General features: G+C 36.8%; 2 protein-coding genes across 6 annotated transcripts; both read left to right on the forward strand.

Moving 5' to 3' along the window:
* Positions 1-10: 10 nt before the first annotated feature.
* Positions 11-5,140, forward strand: LOC122067383 (protein ABA DEFICIENT 4, chloroplastic-like). Of its 5 annotated transcripts, none has more exons than XM_042631217.1 (6): positions 11-290; positions 1,383-1,440; positions 3,957-4,057; positions 4,179-4,307; positions 4,520-4,608; positions 4,708-5,140. In XM_042631217.1, the coding sequence occupies exons 1-6, from the start codon at positions 246-248 to the stop codon at positions 4,844-4,846; spliced, it is 561 nt and encodes a 186-aa protein (XP_042487151.1). In that variant the 5' UTR covers positions 11-245; the 3' UTR covers positions 4,847-5,140. The 5 variants fall into 5 exon arrangements, with proteins under 5 accessions (XP_042487151.1, XP_042487148.1, XP_042487152.1 ...); XM_042631214.1 differs by having other exon boundaries at positions 33-290; positions 1,383-1,593; XM_042631218.1 differs by lacking the exon at positions 11-290 and adding an exon at positions 504-769.
* Positions 5,141-16,244: 11,104 nt separating this feature from the next.
* Positions 16,245-17,081, forward strand: LOC122067382 (UPF0481 protein At3g47200-like). Its single transcript, XM_042631213.1, has one exon. It carries the CDS (start codon positions 16,245-16,247, stop codon positions 17,079-17,081), a length of 837 nt encoding a protein of 278 aa, XP_042487147.1.
* The last annotated feature ends 1,627 nt before the right edge of the window (positions 17,082-18,708 follow it).

Consider the following 18,708-nt stretch of genomic DNA (forward strand, 5'->3'; position numbering starts at 1 on the left):
TTGTCGCGGCCTTAAGGATTTGAGGGTACTTTCGCAAATGGATGGCACTTTCAATTACTAGAAAATACCCTTCCAACGTAACGAGCCGGTTGGACAAGGTAACGACCATCCTTTGGACCTGCAAGACTGCTGGTGGGTGCTCACTTGCGTATTCGCACGCCGTTTCTCTAACTTCCGTTTTCTGAATTTAAAGTGAAAGGGAATGAAGTTGTTCTTCTCTGGCAACATAGTTCCACACACGGGAGATGGTGCCCTCAGCTTGCTCTTTTAGTTCTCAAATGTCACTCAAGGTAGAATGGCCTTTGTTCTGCTCGTTAAAATTTCGTAGAGAGAAGGAGCTTGGATTTTGTTGCATTCTTTCTGGGTTGCGTTTTTTGTACTTATTCACAGCTGTTTGGATAGAATCTTGGATTGTTCTGAACGGGTATTTGGCAGATTCTTTTTTTCCATTTATTTTTTCTTGGCGTTTTGGGCGAAATCCTGCTTGCTTTGAAGTGGGTATTTGGCAGATTCTGTTGTTTTCATTATTTTTAAGTTTTAAGTAGAAATTTCACCTTCATTCTCTTCCATTTTGTTGTTTGATTACCTGAGCATTTGGACGCTTTTTTTTCTGCTTTCGCGATATGATTGTTTTTTTCATAGTTATATTCTAAATTCGATTATTGAGATCAGTGATTCCAAACTTCCTCATTTCATATTACTGTTTAGGATCCTCTTTCCCCACACAGATATCTATATGGGTTTCGGCTTGCATTCCAAACTTCATCTGGTACGTTATACCAAATATCTACAGTTTAATGCTTGCTTCTCAGTTTGCTTCAGTGGAATTTGTTTTTTTCTTTTGGCGGGGGGGGGGGGGGGGTGTGGGGGTGTTGTCCGGTTAGGTATTGGTATCTTCATCCTTCAATCGTTCGTTCAACTAATCTTGTTGGAGTAATTTCCATGAATTGAGATCTTATCTTCTTCTTTGGTATACTTAGAGCTGTCATTCTATCTGGAGAGAGAAAACATTGTAGAGCAGTCATCATTATGTCTTGAGATATAAAACATCAATGGGATTGTAAGATAAACTCTACCTAAGGATGTGAGGCTTTGTGATTGAATTTGTATCTTTGATCCTCTGGTGCTTTGATAGAAGTTTCTCACCTTTCCTACTCCTCCCCTCTTCTTTGATTGGTATAATTTTCTCACAATTATGGGGTTATTCTACATAGATTCTGGCATTTTGAGAAACATTTTCATACTCTTAAGGCTGAGCAACTATATTAAATTTATTTCACCTGGATTGTGTTACATTGTGGTATTTCTATAGAAATTTTTTGTTCTTTTTCCTGCTTTTGATTGGTCCAATTTTCTTACTGCCATGTGTTATTCTGTTATAGGTTAACAGGATCTGGCATTTTAAGCAACATTGTGATAGATCTGGCTTTTCTATCAGAGGTATGGGTACTAAACTTGTTGGCCAACAAGGTGTAAGAATTGGAATTGCGAGAAGTAGTGGATGGAATTTTGTGAGGGGATCCAGAGTTGTCTTAAATCCAAAAGTTGCTGGATGTGTGCCTGACAGGAGAAATTATACAGTATCTGCTTCATGTAATTTTTTTGGTCTCACGTACTGCTTATTTTACCTTTATATCAACTTGCACTATCAAATGGCTTTCTTTCCCCCCTCCCCCCCCTTCTTTTTTCTGCTTTACAAAATCATTTGTCCAAACTAAATCACAGGAGATTCTAATATCAATATTAGTACTGCTGATTAATTCAAGTTTTTTTTTTTTGGGTGATCAAGAGTCAAGACATGCTAAAAATTGAAACCTGCAATGAGCATGTGGTACTGCAACTATGGAAGTTGACAGTAGGTTTCAATCCTTCTCATCCGTTCAATATGAATGAAGTTTAAACCAAATTCACAGGGTAGTTATTATTTAAAGAACATTATTTCTGACGTTGAAGTGTCTCTGGATTTCTGAAATTAGAGGTTGGTCATGGATATATCTATCATCCGGATGAAGTTTTCTGGTACACTAAATAGTCACTATTGTGTTTGGCACAAACTGACCTATTTTACAAGCTTATGACTTGATGTCCATAAAATGATTGACTCATGAGTATTAGAAGATTAAGAATATTCGTGAGCCATAATCACTAAATTCCTGGTTTGAAGGACAGCAAACACTGTATTAGGGATATCAAACATTTCTTTTTTTTAGTAAAATCTGTATACTTAATTATAGAAGTGTTTTAAGTCGAATTCTTAATGTTTGGAACTACTAAGATGTGCATCTAATCTATTCTTCCTGTAATCCTGTAAGAATATTGTCGAGAATACCTTCAAAATTTTCACCTCTGCCTTCTTCATGTGGACATATCAGGTCGACTTGGTTTTCTAAAGCTAATCAAAAGGGTCTCACAGTCGCCTGTGAGAAGGAAAACCCAATGGAGAGTAAATCTCTGCTAAAAGAACTCAACTATTCAAAATGAGACCTTTTCCCATTAAGATTATTGATTGCTTCTTTACATGGATTCTAATACTAAACTATTAAAATTCAACTTGGAATTTGTGAACTCTCAAATGTATCTTGTGGAAAATCTGAACATGGTAAACCTTGACCAACACACTTTCTAATTTCATGCTTACCCAAATAAACATTTATAGGCAGAGAGACATCATTTAAAAGAAGTTTTAAACATCCGAACTAATGACATTGAAGTGGCTTATTGCTGGGTTTTACATTCTTACTTTATTTGAAATACCATGGATTGTCAAACTCGGGATTGTCTACTATTCTTTCTGCAAATAAGCAGACCCCATCCCCTTTTGCTCTCTGTTATTTCCTTCTAACTGAGAATCTCATCTTTTTCCTTTAAACTAGAAAATCTTGTTGCTTTTGTTGCCCCCACCCTCTCCCCCTATGCCTGCAACTGTGGTACGTTGAAATTTGAAAATCCCACTTTCTGTTAAACTTACTAGAAGCCTATGTCGAAGAGCTCCTTTTAATAAAATTCAACCAGTTGGTATTACAACTCCAATCCATTTTTTGATTCAGTTCGGGGCATTGAAGTTGATTGCCAGCTTGCAATAGACACTTTCCTCTTTTTTCAATTGTTAAAGATCTAAATTGGCAAGGGCCTCACTTGATTGTGGATAACATTTTAAGAGTCTCTCGAAAAAATGTTATTGTTCAATTTCTTATTATTGTCTTTTTTAGCCTGTCTTCAATGCAGGGTTCACCAAAGGAGAAATGTCTTCAAATGCCATTTTGATTATTGAATTCAACTTAACCAAAAATAATAACAATAAAAATAATAATAATGAGCCCAGGCTGGTTCCTTGTCGCCTAAGTGCTTAGGCAGCCCCTCCAACGCCATGGGTCTCCTAGGCACCTTGACAATTATGGTTATGTCAATAGCAGTGTCATGGGGATACTGCTCTTGACATGGTGGTACTCAGTGGTTGTAATGCCCAAGATTACAAGAAACACCCAATGTTCTGGTGCTTGAACTTGCAGAAGCTGAGAAGGAAGAAAGCCAATCTGCTAGGCCGGACGATAAAGGTTGGAGAGATGGGAAGTGGGAAGATGAGAGAGACGATTGGAGAGATGGGAAGGACAACAGTAGTTGAGGGCATGGGGGTGGGGTTGAAGCGGGGGTGCAGAGGGGGGGGAATGAGAGAAATCAAAACCTGAGATTTTTTTTTTTTTTTTTTTTGGGTCATTCAAATAGTTTTTGAGAATACAAAATCAAATTTCATTTTGTTCTCTAGAACTAATTTCCCAAATCTGGTTCATTCCCAAATAACAAAAATAAACGAACCGATGGACCAAACAGTTGTAGGTGTTTTTTGTTCCCCCGGAACAGAAGAACATGAGGAATGTTCCATGGTAACAGTACCAAATAGAACCTAGGAAACTCTTTTGACATTATTTTTTTTTTGGTAAGACACTTTTCTCTTGCAGGGTTTACAAATTCTCAAATTGCCAGGAGTGTTTTCACCCTGGGAACAGCTGCTGTTCTCCCATTCTACACCCTCATGGTTCTTGCTCCTAAAACAGAGCTGGTGAGTGTTTGGTGAATGACTTGGTGTTTTTCATCATATCATTTCCATAGAACTAAAAATAAAAAATACATTGGTTGCTTTTCCCCTGAGCAATGTGATGACTGATTCCCCATATATGTAGACCAGGAAGACCATGGAGAGCACCATTCCATATTTTGTACTTGGACTTTTGTATGCCTATCTTCTATATCTCTCCTGGACACCAGATACCATACGGTTAATGTTCGCAAGTAAATATTGGCTGCCAGAGGTGAGTATCCATCTTCAAATGGATTTTTCTAATCCTGCTATGTTTTTTATGAGTCATTGAATGTTCTACAAAGAAAAGAAAAAGAACCAAAAAATTTGGCAATCCTCTTGCCATTCTCCTTTTTCTTTGGATAAGATCTTATTATTCTCTCTTGAAATCTGCCTTTTAGCTATCTTTCTTTCCTTGTCTAACGAAGTCTAGGCCCGGTGCAGCTCTGCAGTATAGGAAAGATGTTCTCCAGTGAGATGACCTTAGCTTCTGCATGGATTCATCTGTTGGCTGTCGATCTCTTTGCGGCAAGGTCCTCTCTCTGTCTCTTTCTCTCCCTCACACACACACACACACACACACACACACACACTTTGATTTCTGACAGTTAGTTATTTTTTAAACCATCCAGGCAGGTGTATCAAGATGGACTGGAAAATGAGATTGAAATTCGGCATTCAGTTTCGCTGTGCCTACTCTTTTGCCCTGTTGGAATTGTTACTCATATGTTCACAAAGTTACTGAGCAAAAACAGAAGGAATACGGAGTAGCGTGTAGAGTGGCAATATATTTGTGCAAAATAGTGAACAGAACACTGAAGTAGATCTTGAACAAACAATACCTTCATCTGAGAATGCAATCAGTGTTTCTTGTAAAATTGCATTTACTTTTCTGAGGAGGTTCATTCTTTTTTAGATTAATAGTGGGTTATTGGCATGGCTTAACATGTTGTATTTATTCTTCAAGCTGCATCTCAAATGTTGTGAGTTTAAGCATTTCCTGGGAAGTTGCACCCCCAGAATTGATATATAAATTTGCATACACATCATAAACCTTCACACAAACTGAAGCCTTTCAGCGGTGTGAAAATCGTCTGTAGCCACTGCACCGGTGCCGTGAGGATCGGGTGGCTGGGAGCCTGGCGTAGCTTTCTCAATCAGCTGTCTTGTGGAAATTCTCAAACTGGAAGGTTCATTGATATTGATCTTTCAAATTATAGCCAGAAATAGTCAATGTCATCACAAAGTAGAGACTGAGTCAGGAAGCCATATTAATCTTCAATTTTCCACCTTAGTAAGTGCTTGGAAAATTTTTACACATCAGACTGTTGCTCGTTGGCGGGCATGCCAGAGCCTTGTAGACTCGAATGTTAAATGATTTATGACCTCTATCAAGACTGAAAGTCGAATTCTTCCTCATGCCTCGATCGCTCTAAGGACTTAAAATTTGTTAGGAGAGTCGAAATATTGGATCTACTCTAACCGTAACTGCTCCCACGACTTCCAATAGTATCGTGACCCAGCTCATCATGGATCATGTGTGAATCTTCCAATTGGCTTCTTCCATGACATGTTCATTAATAGTCTCCGATCTATTCCCATATTGCCTCTAACTAGGCTAATTGATCATCCTAACTCATTAATCAACATCAGGTCATCCTAACTTATTGGCCAACAGACAGAATTTAGGTGAAAAAATGGGATAGAATTTCTTTGTCGCGAAACAAGATGTTTGGCACACATACAATGATAAAAAATGCTCAGACATGAAGCCGAAAATAATCACACACGATCCAAATAATTTTTGAGTATTAAATACACACTTAGACGCGCTGTTGTACCACAAAGGATGCAATTCCCAAAAGATGCTTCTCACAAACCTTCGCATGATGTTAATATTGGACTATTGGTTAACAGCTAATCCGATAAGGATTGTGAAGTCGTTATTCTTACAATTTGGTGGGCCCCATAATTGTTTTTGGAATTTTAAAATTAAACACTCTCAATTCAGATAAAAATCCTAAAGTCCCATCATGCTTTACTGCTTATGTCATCTGACCTTTCCAAGAAGCGGAACCATAATTAACCTTGTTAGAAGAGGGTTTAACGTTCCAAAATTCCATCAAACTCTTCATCTTCTTCAGCTAAACCATTCTTTCCTTGGCAACCTTCGTCCTGTCCAAAAACAGACACCTTCCATCAGCATATGGGAACGAATACCCTTTTCTTATCATGTCGTAGGCCCTTATTCTCCCAATTCCATTGTTTCCCTTTCCAAATTTTCCACGGTAAAGGGATGAAAAAAGTCATTTTTCGTTGTGGGGTCCCTCTTCCTTTTACTCCAAAAGGCAAACATAGGTCTTTTTTTCAGAAACTGGCTTATTATAAACAATTAATTTTGTTATCCTTTTTTGGCTATGATGATTTGCAGGATATGAATGTGATCTACACTTTTGATCGATAGAAGAGTCGGCCTTTTAGAGCAACTCAGACCCAACTTGAAAGCCTTGTCCCCATCCAAAAGTCCTAGACCTAAAGCCAAGCCCGAAGCCTAACCGGTACAAGTCCAATTTTAATTAGGAGGTTCAATTGTAACGCATTATACATTGAGAAATCGACTCTAAGCACTCTTCGAAAGTGAGGGAGTTGTCACACCCCGCCTCTGACAGGCTAAGGTATGCAGCACTGGATTTCTAAACTCAATTAGCTTACCTCCACTAGGATCACAAAAGCAGCCATTTACCTCACAAATGCCACAAGATCACTAATACAAAATCATAGTACACATAAAAACTCATAATAAATACATATCATTGGTGATTCACTTAGACAATCATAACTGAAATAAATATTACATATATCCATTTCATTTCATCCCATTGCATCCCATTGCATCCCATTGGTTACAACAAATATTACATATATCAATCCATTTATATATACAAGCGACGTCCATTAACATCCAAGTGTCTCATAGACACAGCCTCACAACCATTGTTGAAATCTTATCATGCTTCAGCTCCAATTCCACCATCTAAAAATAACAATCCACATGGGGTGAACTACATTGGCCCAGTGAGGGGTGATCATGCAAGCACGCACATCCTTCTCATGATGCTAAATGCAATTCATTATCACAACCATACACAATATATGATGCAATATTGCACAACTACATGTTCCATTTTTCATTATACAAATAACTCTAATTACTAAGTTTGTATCTGGCTCTTAGTGCTATAAGCAACGTAGGTGGTATTCCCTCCTCAATACGTCAAGCTCCAGAGATATAATATAAATAAGAGTCATCCAGTCCCGGAAAGAACCTCGGTCCCCCAATCAACTCCTATATAGTAACCCCGATTGAGATGTATACAGTATGTCATACCGCACCGTCTGATAGCCATGCGTTAGTCCGTCATACTATGCTATGCAAGTCTCATATACAATCCACCGTATCTCAAGCGTAGTAGTCTTGTCAGACCTACCACCAATTGGGATTAACCAATAATTCACCCCTATTAGCAAGGGTTTATAGCACTGGGATTGTGATCTTATCCTAATGTAATTTTTACATGCATACAATGCAGCCAATATCATCCATAGATCCACTGACCATTGGGCCCACGGTACCGAAACACACCTCGGCCATATCGTGTCTCAGACTATCATAACCACAGCCATATCCACAATATCCACATGTACACAATACACATCAAACCAATATCCACATGTGCTATAGTAGAATTATAGTATACAATATATAACACAAGTCATTCCATTACACATGTACAAGCAGAAGGAAACTATATAAACCACTCTGTAAAACATGACAAATCACCCACCCACCTACATTTGGATCCAAAGCTTATCATTGAATTTCCATTACCACGTATCCTTGACAAGTGAATTAGGTTCATATACATCAACCAAATTATCTTTTTTAGTTATAGCCTATACTATCCATAGACAATCTCTAATTCATAATTCAGTTGAATTCCCCTTACTGGGACTCAATAAGAAACCATTCAGAAGGGCATTGACCTGTGTCAGGTTCCTTCCCCTACACAGACCTATACAGGTCCAGACTAACATATGTTGACCGACACACAAGCCATTGTCAGAGGCTACACATACCACACCCATCTGGCCCACCTTGCTGAGCCATACCCCCTATTCATTGACATGTGCCAGAACCCACTAATGGGTGGGCACTGGCTACCAAACCAGAGGCAAAAATCCCCCTGACAATACCAACCGGAAGGTCAACTGTAGGGGCACCGGCCAGCCACAGGAACCTCCTGGTTGAGGTGTTCCAACAGCTCCTTGTAGCTGCTGAACTCCTCACTGGCCCGAGGTGTTCCAACCCTTCTATGACCCCAACTCACTACCCTTGGGTTCCTTCAATGTGTGTGGACATGTCCCACACCATTGGGACCATTTTTAAGTGGTTACCCCTTTCATATTCACGAGGCACAACCACCAAAACCCATTTAAGACGGCTTTTGCTGAAATTCAGCGGTGCACATGCAAGCACTACTGACTAATGATTTTCCAGCATAGATAGCCTCCACAATGGCTATAAGCAGTCCCATAATTGGAATTTGGGTAAAAACTTGAGAAAATAGACATACCCCAATTCAACTCTAATTCAATTCTCACTGCTAAACTAGAAAGATTTCAGGGAGAAAATTGAAGCATTGAACCTAGTTCATCAGTGCATAGCTAAGGTCATATTTAGGGCAACCCCCAAGCTGAAATTGGACAACCTAAAGGTGTTGGCTGTATTAATTTTCAAACCCAATTGAATCTCAATTGGTGACTTGGCAGGGGTTAGGGCAACATAGAGCTGAATTCCAGCTTCTGGTGCTCATATCCCAACTGGGTAGTTCACTTGGGCAAATTCGTTGGGTAGGAAGCCAAGTCTCAACTCAACTTGCATCATTTCAGCCTTGACTTATAAAATCCCCAAATTTGGAGGTTCAAAGAGATGGTCAAAGATGGATGTGGGTCTCTGAATCACTCTATATTTCTTATTTCAGTTATGGGATGGAGGTCCCACTCTGAATAGGTTTCCCTTTCATATCAAGTATGTAACCAGACTGTGGGTAGACACTGGGATAGTGCACAAACCCGCGCACACCCCCAGGCACATGACTAGCATGCCAACAATACCAAATTTAAAATTCAGCAACTATTTTACATAACCCTCATCTTTGCAGCTGGGTTTTCGCCTCTGGGATAGAAATCCCGTACATGCAAGGTCTGAAACTCAGTTTGGGTGATTACAGAGATGGTTTACAGGTCCAGGTATTGTCCAAAATACATGGACGACAACCATTTGTTGCAACCTACCCTATGCAGCTAGATTTTCTCATTTTGGAATGATGATCCCAAACATCTAAACCCAGTTTTAGCTGTAGAATGTTACAGATAACACTCCCAGGGTCTTTACACTGTTCTAATTGCAAGTACCATAACCCAGTTTATATGAATAGAAAGAAATAAACCAACTCCCTTGTATGCAGCCCCAATTCCTTATTCTGGGTTGACAATTACATACCTACAGCTCACAATTTAGTTGCAGGAGGTTACAGAGACAATATACAACCTAAAACCTACCTAATATTCATAAGTACAACATACATGCATACAATTATTCATTCCCTGTAATTGAATTCAGTTCAAATCCAATGCATGCAGTCCAAGGTTCCTAATTCTCTTCACAATTTGGCTCAAGTACACAAGCAGTTGAGGTGAACCATGCCCACTGTGTACACCTTCACTGGCCAAGTAGGCAACCCAATTGCTCTTTGTGCCTGCTATGACCAAGCACCCAAGGTATGCAACTGAATTTTGATACGAGTATCACATTCCCCCCTCCTGACAAAAAATTCATCTTCAAAATTGAATTGCTCATTACTATTGAGAATCTTACATGGCATAACACTTGCTTTGAAACTCGGACATACAGGAGGCATCATGTAATTTCTCCATGAAGGTACCCCTATATGCCCAGTTCCAACTGTGTATGTTGGAAATATTACCTGAGTTTTCTGTTGGGTGGTCTATCAATTTTGGTTATTCACTAGTTAACTTACCTACTAATGGTATCACAATCGATCCCACAGTATTTCGGTATCGGCGCTTTGGATTTGTTAGAGATCCTTTACCATATTAAACATATGAATAACCCTATAGTGTTTAGAATACAAGAATCATCAATCAATCATAAAAGATTAATCATGTGTGTAGTCCCTAAACCAAGAACAATAAAGCACTCCCATCTTAAAATACATAACCATATAGATTTACCATATCTATAATAAATAATGGGACATCCATGACATGAACCATAAATGGAAATAGAGAAGTACCTTTGTAAGTTTAGAAGCCCCATGAGCATAGATCATGAACCTCTGTCCCATGTGGTTAAACATTACTCCCATGAAGATGACAATGACGAACTATGTAAGTGGAGTCCTTCTATTGAAATCTTCTGCAGCCTTACTCTAGGGTTTCCTCTCTTTCTGTGCACTTGTTCTTGTGAGAAAGCCGTGCTCCCAAAACTAATAAGGCATTAAGTAATGGCTGCAGGGACCGTCAGTATTCTATTTATAATAGAATCCCTAAAATCCTATTCCACTCTCATAATGGAAAGAGCTAGGAGTTTCCTAATTAGAGTGGGTCTATTATTGCTTGGGCCCAATAGATCAATCGGTATTAGTTAAGCCCACATAAAAATCCTAACAATCTCCCACTTGGGCTATACTGATATTGATGTCTTTCCAGTGACACCTGGCCAAATAATCCCAAGACTGAACATCACTCAAACAAACTTTGATTCAATCAATAATCTCTACTGTTGAACAATAGTAGAAAATACACCTCAATATACGACATATAACTATCTAATGTTACAAACAATAGAAAACTATCAATCCAAATTGCCTCGAAACATATATATATATATATATATATATATATATAAGGAATTGATATCATACCTGTGATCACATGAAATATACATTTCCTTATAGGTCTTTTTTTGATATAAAGATCAGTCTACCTTGAAAACCTCACAGGTAGTAAACTTTGATATTAATCAACACTTAGACAAACCGTTATTTTTTTGAATTAATATCTTACTTTGGCATATCACCATGGCTAACCACCATTTCCATAGATTTAGGTTAAATACCCCCATAAATCACAAACTTTGGCAAACTTCCTGTGGTTAATCACCACTACCATGGATTTATGTTAAATACCACCATAAATCATGAACTTTTGCTAAATGCTATCATACATCACAAATTCTGATGAAATATCGTCAATTACCTTGACTTATCGCCAATTACTTTGGCTAAGCACTGCCAATAAATATTAGCAGGCACAACCTTTAAACTTTAGCTTTTGCCACCATGATATCTTTGGTTAAATGAGATCATAAAACTCCCACTAACCAAACATATAAAAAACCTCAATAATACCAATGTCAGAAAACATGGCTCTTGAACACTTTGTTGATAAACTTGGATGACATTACCTTTGGGCAAATGTCACATTTACCTTGGAAAACACACAATTGAACTGAATGTATCACTTTGGTGGGTTTCACTCATTCCTATCATGTTTTTCACATTTGAGATGAATATATGTACAGAAGTGTATGCTTTAATGTGTTTCTTATACAACCAGGGAGAACACAAACAAATGAAGCATAAATGTACATAAATAATTTAGAGAACAAAATTTAAGATAAAATCAATTCAAAATTACTCCAAAGTCATTATAAACTCAATAGGGCAACAAAATTGTCCTATTTCCCTTCAGTTGTGCTTTGATCAACAACAACACCTGTTTGGGTTCCCTGAGAGCTAAAATCAGATCAAGTAACCCTAAAAATCTCAGGTATGAAACATACACACCAAATAATTGGGCTAAAAAATTTAATATGTACATCTAGCAGATAAACTACACAATAAATATACATCTAGCAAATAAAACACACAAGAGTCACAACCGTAACTATATTCCTATCCTTTGGGCTAAGAATGCACTGGTTCTCTTGTAAATCCAAATTTAGTGTGAAAATACAATTACTTTTATCACATATGGGCTTAGAAACCTCTAAGTTATAGTCCTTTCCATACATGTATTTTCTTTAACTTGGGTGACATCGCTTTTGGGAAAATGTCATCTACTTTGCTGCGCTTGGAAAAACTATGAAAGAATAGGATGTGCCACTTTGGTGGATTCCACCCAATCCTTTCATAGCTTCCTAGAAATATACTATGCAGCATAAAATGTGTGAAAGCTCACACACAATTTAATTCTAACATATTTATCCATCATAGGGTGTTTCAAACAAAACATACAAGTACAAAATGACATTAATATAAATTTACTATATCTTTAAGTCATAAATAATTTTTCAATATTATGATAATAATAAATCAATGCAAAACTTAAATAGTTCTTTTGCATGAAAAACAATATAGTACACTAAATTTATTCTCCCACTGGCAACCTAGTATACTGACATTCTACTAGTAACATCTTCCTACTAGCAACCTAGTATACCGAATTTATCCTCCCACTGGTCGAGCCACATAAAACAGCTCAAGATCCATACTTCTATCATCCCACTTGGTTCGACTAATCATAAATTAATCTATTTATTGGAGAACACAATTCGTTAAATGTGACATACATATAAACTTGTTCACATAAGCCCAAAAACAAAAGAAAACCAAACATTTATCAATTAATATTCATAAATAGGTTTTCCAAAAGAACAATGGCAGTGTTTGAGAACTTGGTATTGGATTGATTAAAATCGATACTAATCCAACCCAACCAATCCGAATTGATCCAATCGGAATACAAAAATAATACATTAAATAAACCTATAACCTATGGTCATAGTTATGAAACCCTCAACCACCCTATTGCCATTGATCAACTGTCCAATACCTTTTAGGGCAAAATCTTTACTTTAAAAGCATAATACCAAACTATTGATTTCGTTTTCCTAGTATAGAAAACTAGGTCTTTGAGGCATATATAGACCTCCATATTCTCAAGCCACTTTTAAAGACATTCAGTTTAATGGTTCAACTCAAGGAAGAATATTTCATTCAATATTTAATTAATGCATGTAACGTCAATAAAATTAAAACCAATATTACATCACTAACCATTAAACATAACCAGAGTGTCAACCGAACTACATTCTCAACCTTTGGGTCTAGAATGCACTGGTCCACTCAAAAACATACAATGACCATGGGAGCTCTTCAACTTCGAAAATTACTATCACTTTTGGATGAATAGCAACTTCTAGGTTAAGGTCTGCCTAGAGTACACTTGCATTTATGCTTATCTTTGATAATGTCACATTTGGGCAAGCATTACCTAATTCCTGCCAATAATTTTCTATCTCTTTGAAAATAAGACAAAATCTTTGAGTTGCAAACATATTGCAGTAATCTTAGATTTTGCCACTTTGATGGGTTCCATCCATTCCACTGCAATAGCTTACAACTACGTCTGACAGCTTAAATTTGTGGGTTATTTAAACATGAACTAAATATCATTTAAATGTAAAAGAACAAGTATGTAAATATTAGCAAAATAAACATTACAATGCTCAATTATCAATTACTTCAAGAGTGTCAACCGGAACTACATTCCTGACCTTTGAGTCTGAAACATGCTGGTTCACTCAAGTTTCTACTATTACTGCGAGACTTCTTCTAACTTTCGAAAAATACCACCATCTTTGGATGGACATCATCTTCTAGGTTGAGAAATCCCTATTATGTTTTTCACTTTCTTTAACTTTAACTTTTCTTTGATAATGTCAGCTTTGGGTGAATCATAGCAACCTTGCTATCAACCATTATTCTTTGTATTTTAAAACAAAGAAGACCTTTGATTTGTATTCTATTACAATAAGGTTGAACTTTACCACTTTGGTGGATTCCATCTAATCTTACTGCAATAGTCTACAAATTCATTCCGGCAGCTAAAAGTGGGAATGTTTAAGCATGAATAAAAAAAAAAATATTCATAAACAAAAGCATGAACTATCATTACCAAGAATAAACAAGTTCATATTCTGATATGCAAGTAATGTATGAGTTGATTTTCTTTTATTTCTTCCAATTAATAAGAAAATTATGAAGAATCATTAAACATCCATACTTGTAACTTATACAAAATAGACTATAAAATTTGATCAAAACTAGACTCATAATATATCAAAACGAAGAGCACAAAAAATTGAACTCAACGCAAAAAACCAAGGTGAAAAATTCTTCACCATTTTCCTGTACGAGCCATTTGAAGTTGCAGAAAAAAATGGATCAAAATCAATCTAGTTTCCCAAACCAACCGGTTCGGCCAACTGGTCTAATCCAGTTCGGGCATATTAGTCCTAGGTCAAAAATCGGGTCAAACCTGGTTGTCTTCGGGTCGGTTGTTTGGGTCAAAATTCGGGTCGAATGGTCAACCTCTGACCGAGTCAAACAGGTTGGTCATGAGTTGACCCAATACCTCCGGGTCAACTCGGTAGGGTTTCCGAGTTGACCCGGCGATGACTCACTGCCTTTTTTTTTTAATACTTTTTTTTCTCTCTCCTTCTGTAGCCAGTTTTCGATGGTGCGTGTCGATGCGTTTGGAGGACTCCAATGACGTGCGGTATACCGCCATGACTGTCTTTTTGTTCTCTACAACTTTCATGAAGAAAGTTTTTTGATCCGAAACTTTTAAGTTGTGATAAAATTATGATTTTCATGATTTGTGACCCAAACCCTATACGAAATCAATTTTTCTTTGATTTTTCTTGATTCTAACACTATAAGGCTTGGCTCTAATACCAATTGTTGGAGATCCTTTACCATATTAAACATATGAATAACCCTATAGTGTTTAGAATACATGAATCATCAACCAATCATAAAAGATTAATCCTGACTATAGTCCATAAACCAATAACAATAAAGTATTCCCATCTTAAAATACATAACCATATAGATTTACCATATCTATAATAAACAATGGGACATCCATGACATTAACCATAAATGGGAATAGAGAAGTACCTGTGTAAGCTTAGAAGCCCTATGAGCATAGATCATGAACCTCTGTCCCATGTGGTTAAACATTACTCCCATGAAGATGACAATGACAAACTATGCAAGTGGAGTCCTTCTACTGAAATCTTCTGCAGCCTCTTACTCTAGGGTTTCCTCTCTTTCTGTGCACTTGCTCTTGTAAGAAAGCCGTGCTCCCAAAACCAATAAGGCATTAAGTAATGGCTACAGGGACCGTCAGTATTCTATTTGTAATAGAATCCCTAAAACCCTATTCCACTCTCACAATGGAAAGAGCTAGGGGTTTCTTACTTAGAGTGAGTCTATTATTGCTTGGGTCCAATGGATCAATCGGTATCAGTTAAGCCCACATAAAAATCCTAACAGGATTTACCTTCATTTCTTTTGCACCGAATGCACGCATCATCGGGAATGCTATCCATAGGCTGTACTATTTAGGCATGATCTGGCCTAGACACAATTGACTCCACTCACATCTTACAAATTTAAATCATTTTCCCAAGACAAGTAGTTATGTCCTGCCCGGTTAGCTTCGGGTGTTTTATTACTCAACAGGCTTAAGTTCTATAGGTAGCATTGCATGTCAACTAATGTGACTTGGTCATAGTAATATAAAAATAATGATGAATACGTCCAAAACGGATCATTAAGAATTCAAAATCTTAGATATAATGATTGGTAATTAAACAGGTTAATCTCTTCATCATGTGAAATTTATATTAAATTAATAATATGTAAACTAATTTATATGGAGTAGTACTGCTCTCAAATATAAGAATGAAGCACCTTAAAAATATAGCTACCATACAATATATTCAATTTGTTCTACTGGGGTGCTCTGTTCTTTACGGGCACAACCTCATTTTCAGGTAAAATTTTCTTCCTTTTTCTGATCAATCACTTGTTAGATCTGCAAGAAAGAAACTTATCCATTTAATTTTTGGTATCTATAGTGAGGTATGTAGACTATTATTTTCATATCTAATTACCTTTTTAATTCCATATCTAATTAATGGGTTTTTGAATATTGTTGATAGAATTGAAGGATGGACGAGGAGGGAGAAACCCATGCTCATTCTATAGACATTAATGATTCTATCAAAACAAAACTTTCTGTGAGGAGGTCCAATCCATCGTTGGTAGTACCAATTTCTTGTGTTTACAGAGTCCATAAAAGAATTCACAAAATGAACGAAGATGCCTACACACCAGATATAGTCTCCATTGGTCGTTATCACTGTGGTATGGAAAACTTGCAAGCCATGGAAGATCTCAAGTTACAATACCTACAGACATTGCTAGATCGAACAAGAGAGAGAACCAGTTTGGAGGAATATGTGGAAGCTCTCAAGAAGTTAGAAGATGAAGCCCGTGGGTGTTACTCAGAACCCATCAAGTTAAGTAGTAATGAATTCATTGAAATGATGCTTTTTGATAGCTTCTTCATCAAAGAATTATTTTGGAAAAATTTTAATTCACAATATTTCTGGATAGATGATAATGATCTTATCTTCTATTCCAAATCAAGAAGTGCAATCATTGTGCGTGACTTGGTATTGCTTGAAAATCAAATACCCATGTCAATTCTTGAAAAATTATTCAATCTTAGTATGGATCCTAAACATGATTCTCTCCCACTCATCAAAATGGCTCTCTATTTCTTCAGTGTATTGATTCCTCAAGCTATGCACAAGTATCCTCAAAAAAAGGATAATATTGAAGTAGTAGTACATAACCATTTACTGGATCTGTTAGCCTACACACTTGATAGTCCCCTTAGAGTGGTCAAGATGCCAGACTTAAGAACAACAGTAGAAGCTCTACCATGTGTGACAGAGCTCCTTTGTTCTGGGGTTAGGTTCAAGAAAGAGCCCCAAATATAATGGTAGCTTGATCGATATAAAGTACAATGAAGGAGTCATTGAAATCCCTCAATTATGTGTTCATGACTTCACAGAATCCTTTTTTCGGAACCTTATGGCTTATGAGCAATACCGTTTTGGAGGTACTGCTTACATAACATCATATGCAACTTTGATGGATTACCTTGTTAACTCTGTTGATGATGTAGCATTTCTCCGTGACTCTGGAATTATTGTCAATCAACTGGGTGATGATTATAAGGTCTTCTCTCTGTTTAGCAATCTCTGTAATGAAATCTCCAGTACTGATTTCTATTACAATGAATTGTGTGACAAAGTGAATGAATATTACAAAAGGAGAAATCACAGATGGAAAGCAACTTTGAAAAGGGATTATTGTGACAATCCATCGAAGATTATTTCGGTGGTTACAGCAATTCTATTACTCTTTCTCACTGCATGGGGTACCATATTTACCACACTACCGTTCTTCAATGTTCATGCTTAAACCACTGTCTGCTAGGGCTGGTGGTGTTTGCTTAAACCACCGTTCTATTACTCTTTCTTCTGTTGTAACTTTTGGAAGAGTTTCCTACACCAGTAGTGTGAATTTTTTTTTTTTTTTTGTCACATGGAAGTTTCTAAATAGAGATTTAATGTAAGCTGTAGTTCTTAAAATTTTGTTGGTAATAATTAATATAATTATTTATTAGATTGTTGTGTTTCACATTTTGATACACTACACTAAAATGGAAAAAAGGAACTTGTATCTAACCATGTCAAAGCATCTTGGTCGATACAACCCAATAAGGCAAATATTGATCAATATCATTCGAGAAACTTGATTTGCATGAAGCAAAACCAGAAAAAAATAGAGGTATGCTAGCAATCAATAATCAAGCGCTAAAACACTATTGAAACTCAGATCTATTTTGATTTGAGGTTTGAGCTAGCATGACTATGTTAAACGGAGGTCTTGAATAATCCATTACAAAGGAGGGATTTGATTTAGATTGAAGGAACTAAAAGAGCATATCCAAAATGATCATAGGAGAAGTAGCGAGAGAAAACATGCATAGCTTAGTCCTTAATTGTATCAAGTATGACCTCGAATAGAGTTGATTGGAGGGTAAGGATCATGGAGCCAACCCCATTTAGTTGGGATATGGATGGGTTTTTATAATTGGTGTTGTATGAATAGTCAATATTCTATCTTATGGCTCAACATCATCAAAGATGAGATGGAATCGAACTTGTTGAGTTATTAAAGGAGTCTATAACTGGTGGTTTAAATAGGCTTTAAAAAGGAAAAAAATCCCCAAGACAACATAGAATGATATAAAGCCCATCTTATGAAAAAATGGTTTAATGAGAAGGAAGATATTGATGATTAAGGAACCTATTCTCTAGTATCAGAAAAAACAAGGGTGCGTTGCACATTATGGTGTTGTTGGCTTATTATGACTTGGGCTTTCTTTAGTTTTATTTGTGTTTGTACTTATTTGACTTTCACATTTAGTTGTTGTAATATATAACACTTGGTTCTATTCATTATAGAGACACAACTTACAAACAACTTAAAAGCTATTTGATTTGTGGCAACAAATCATTTATTTTGATTTTTACTCTACCTTTTAATGAACATATG

This window comes from Macadamia integrifolia, unplaced genomic scaffold (assembly GCF_013358625.1).
Source record: "Macadamia integrifolia cultivar HAES 741 unplaced genomic scaffold, SCU_Mint_v3 scaffold2885, whole genome shotgun sequence".
In the NCBI taxonomy this organism is placed as follows: Eukaryota; Viridiplantae; Streptophyta; class Magnoliopsida; order Proteales; family Proteaceae; genus Macadamia; species Macadamia integrifolia.

Coding starts and splice junctions, on each gene's coding strand:
- LOC122067382 (XM_042631213.1), top strand. CDS start 16,245: ATGGACGAGGAGGGAGAAACCCATGCTCATTCTATAGACATTAATGAT.
- LOC122067383 (XM_042631214.1), top strand. CDS start 246: ATGGTGCCCTCAGCTTGCTCTTTTAGTTCTCAAATGTCACTCAAG. Junction 291..1,382: donor GTTCTCAAATGTCACTCAAG/GTAGAATGGCCT, acceptor ATTCTGTTATAG/GTTAACAGGATCTGGCATTT. Junction 1,594..3,956: donor TTATACAGTATCTGCTTCAT/GTAATTTTTTTG, acceptor TTTCTCTTGCAG/GGTTTACAAATTCTCAAATT.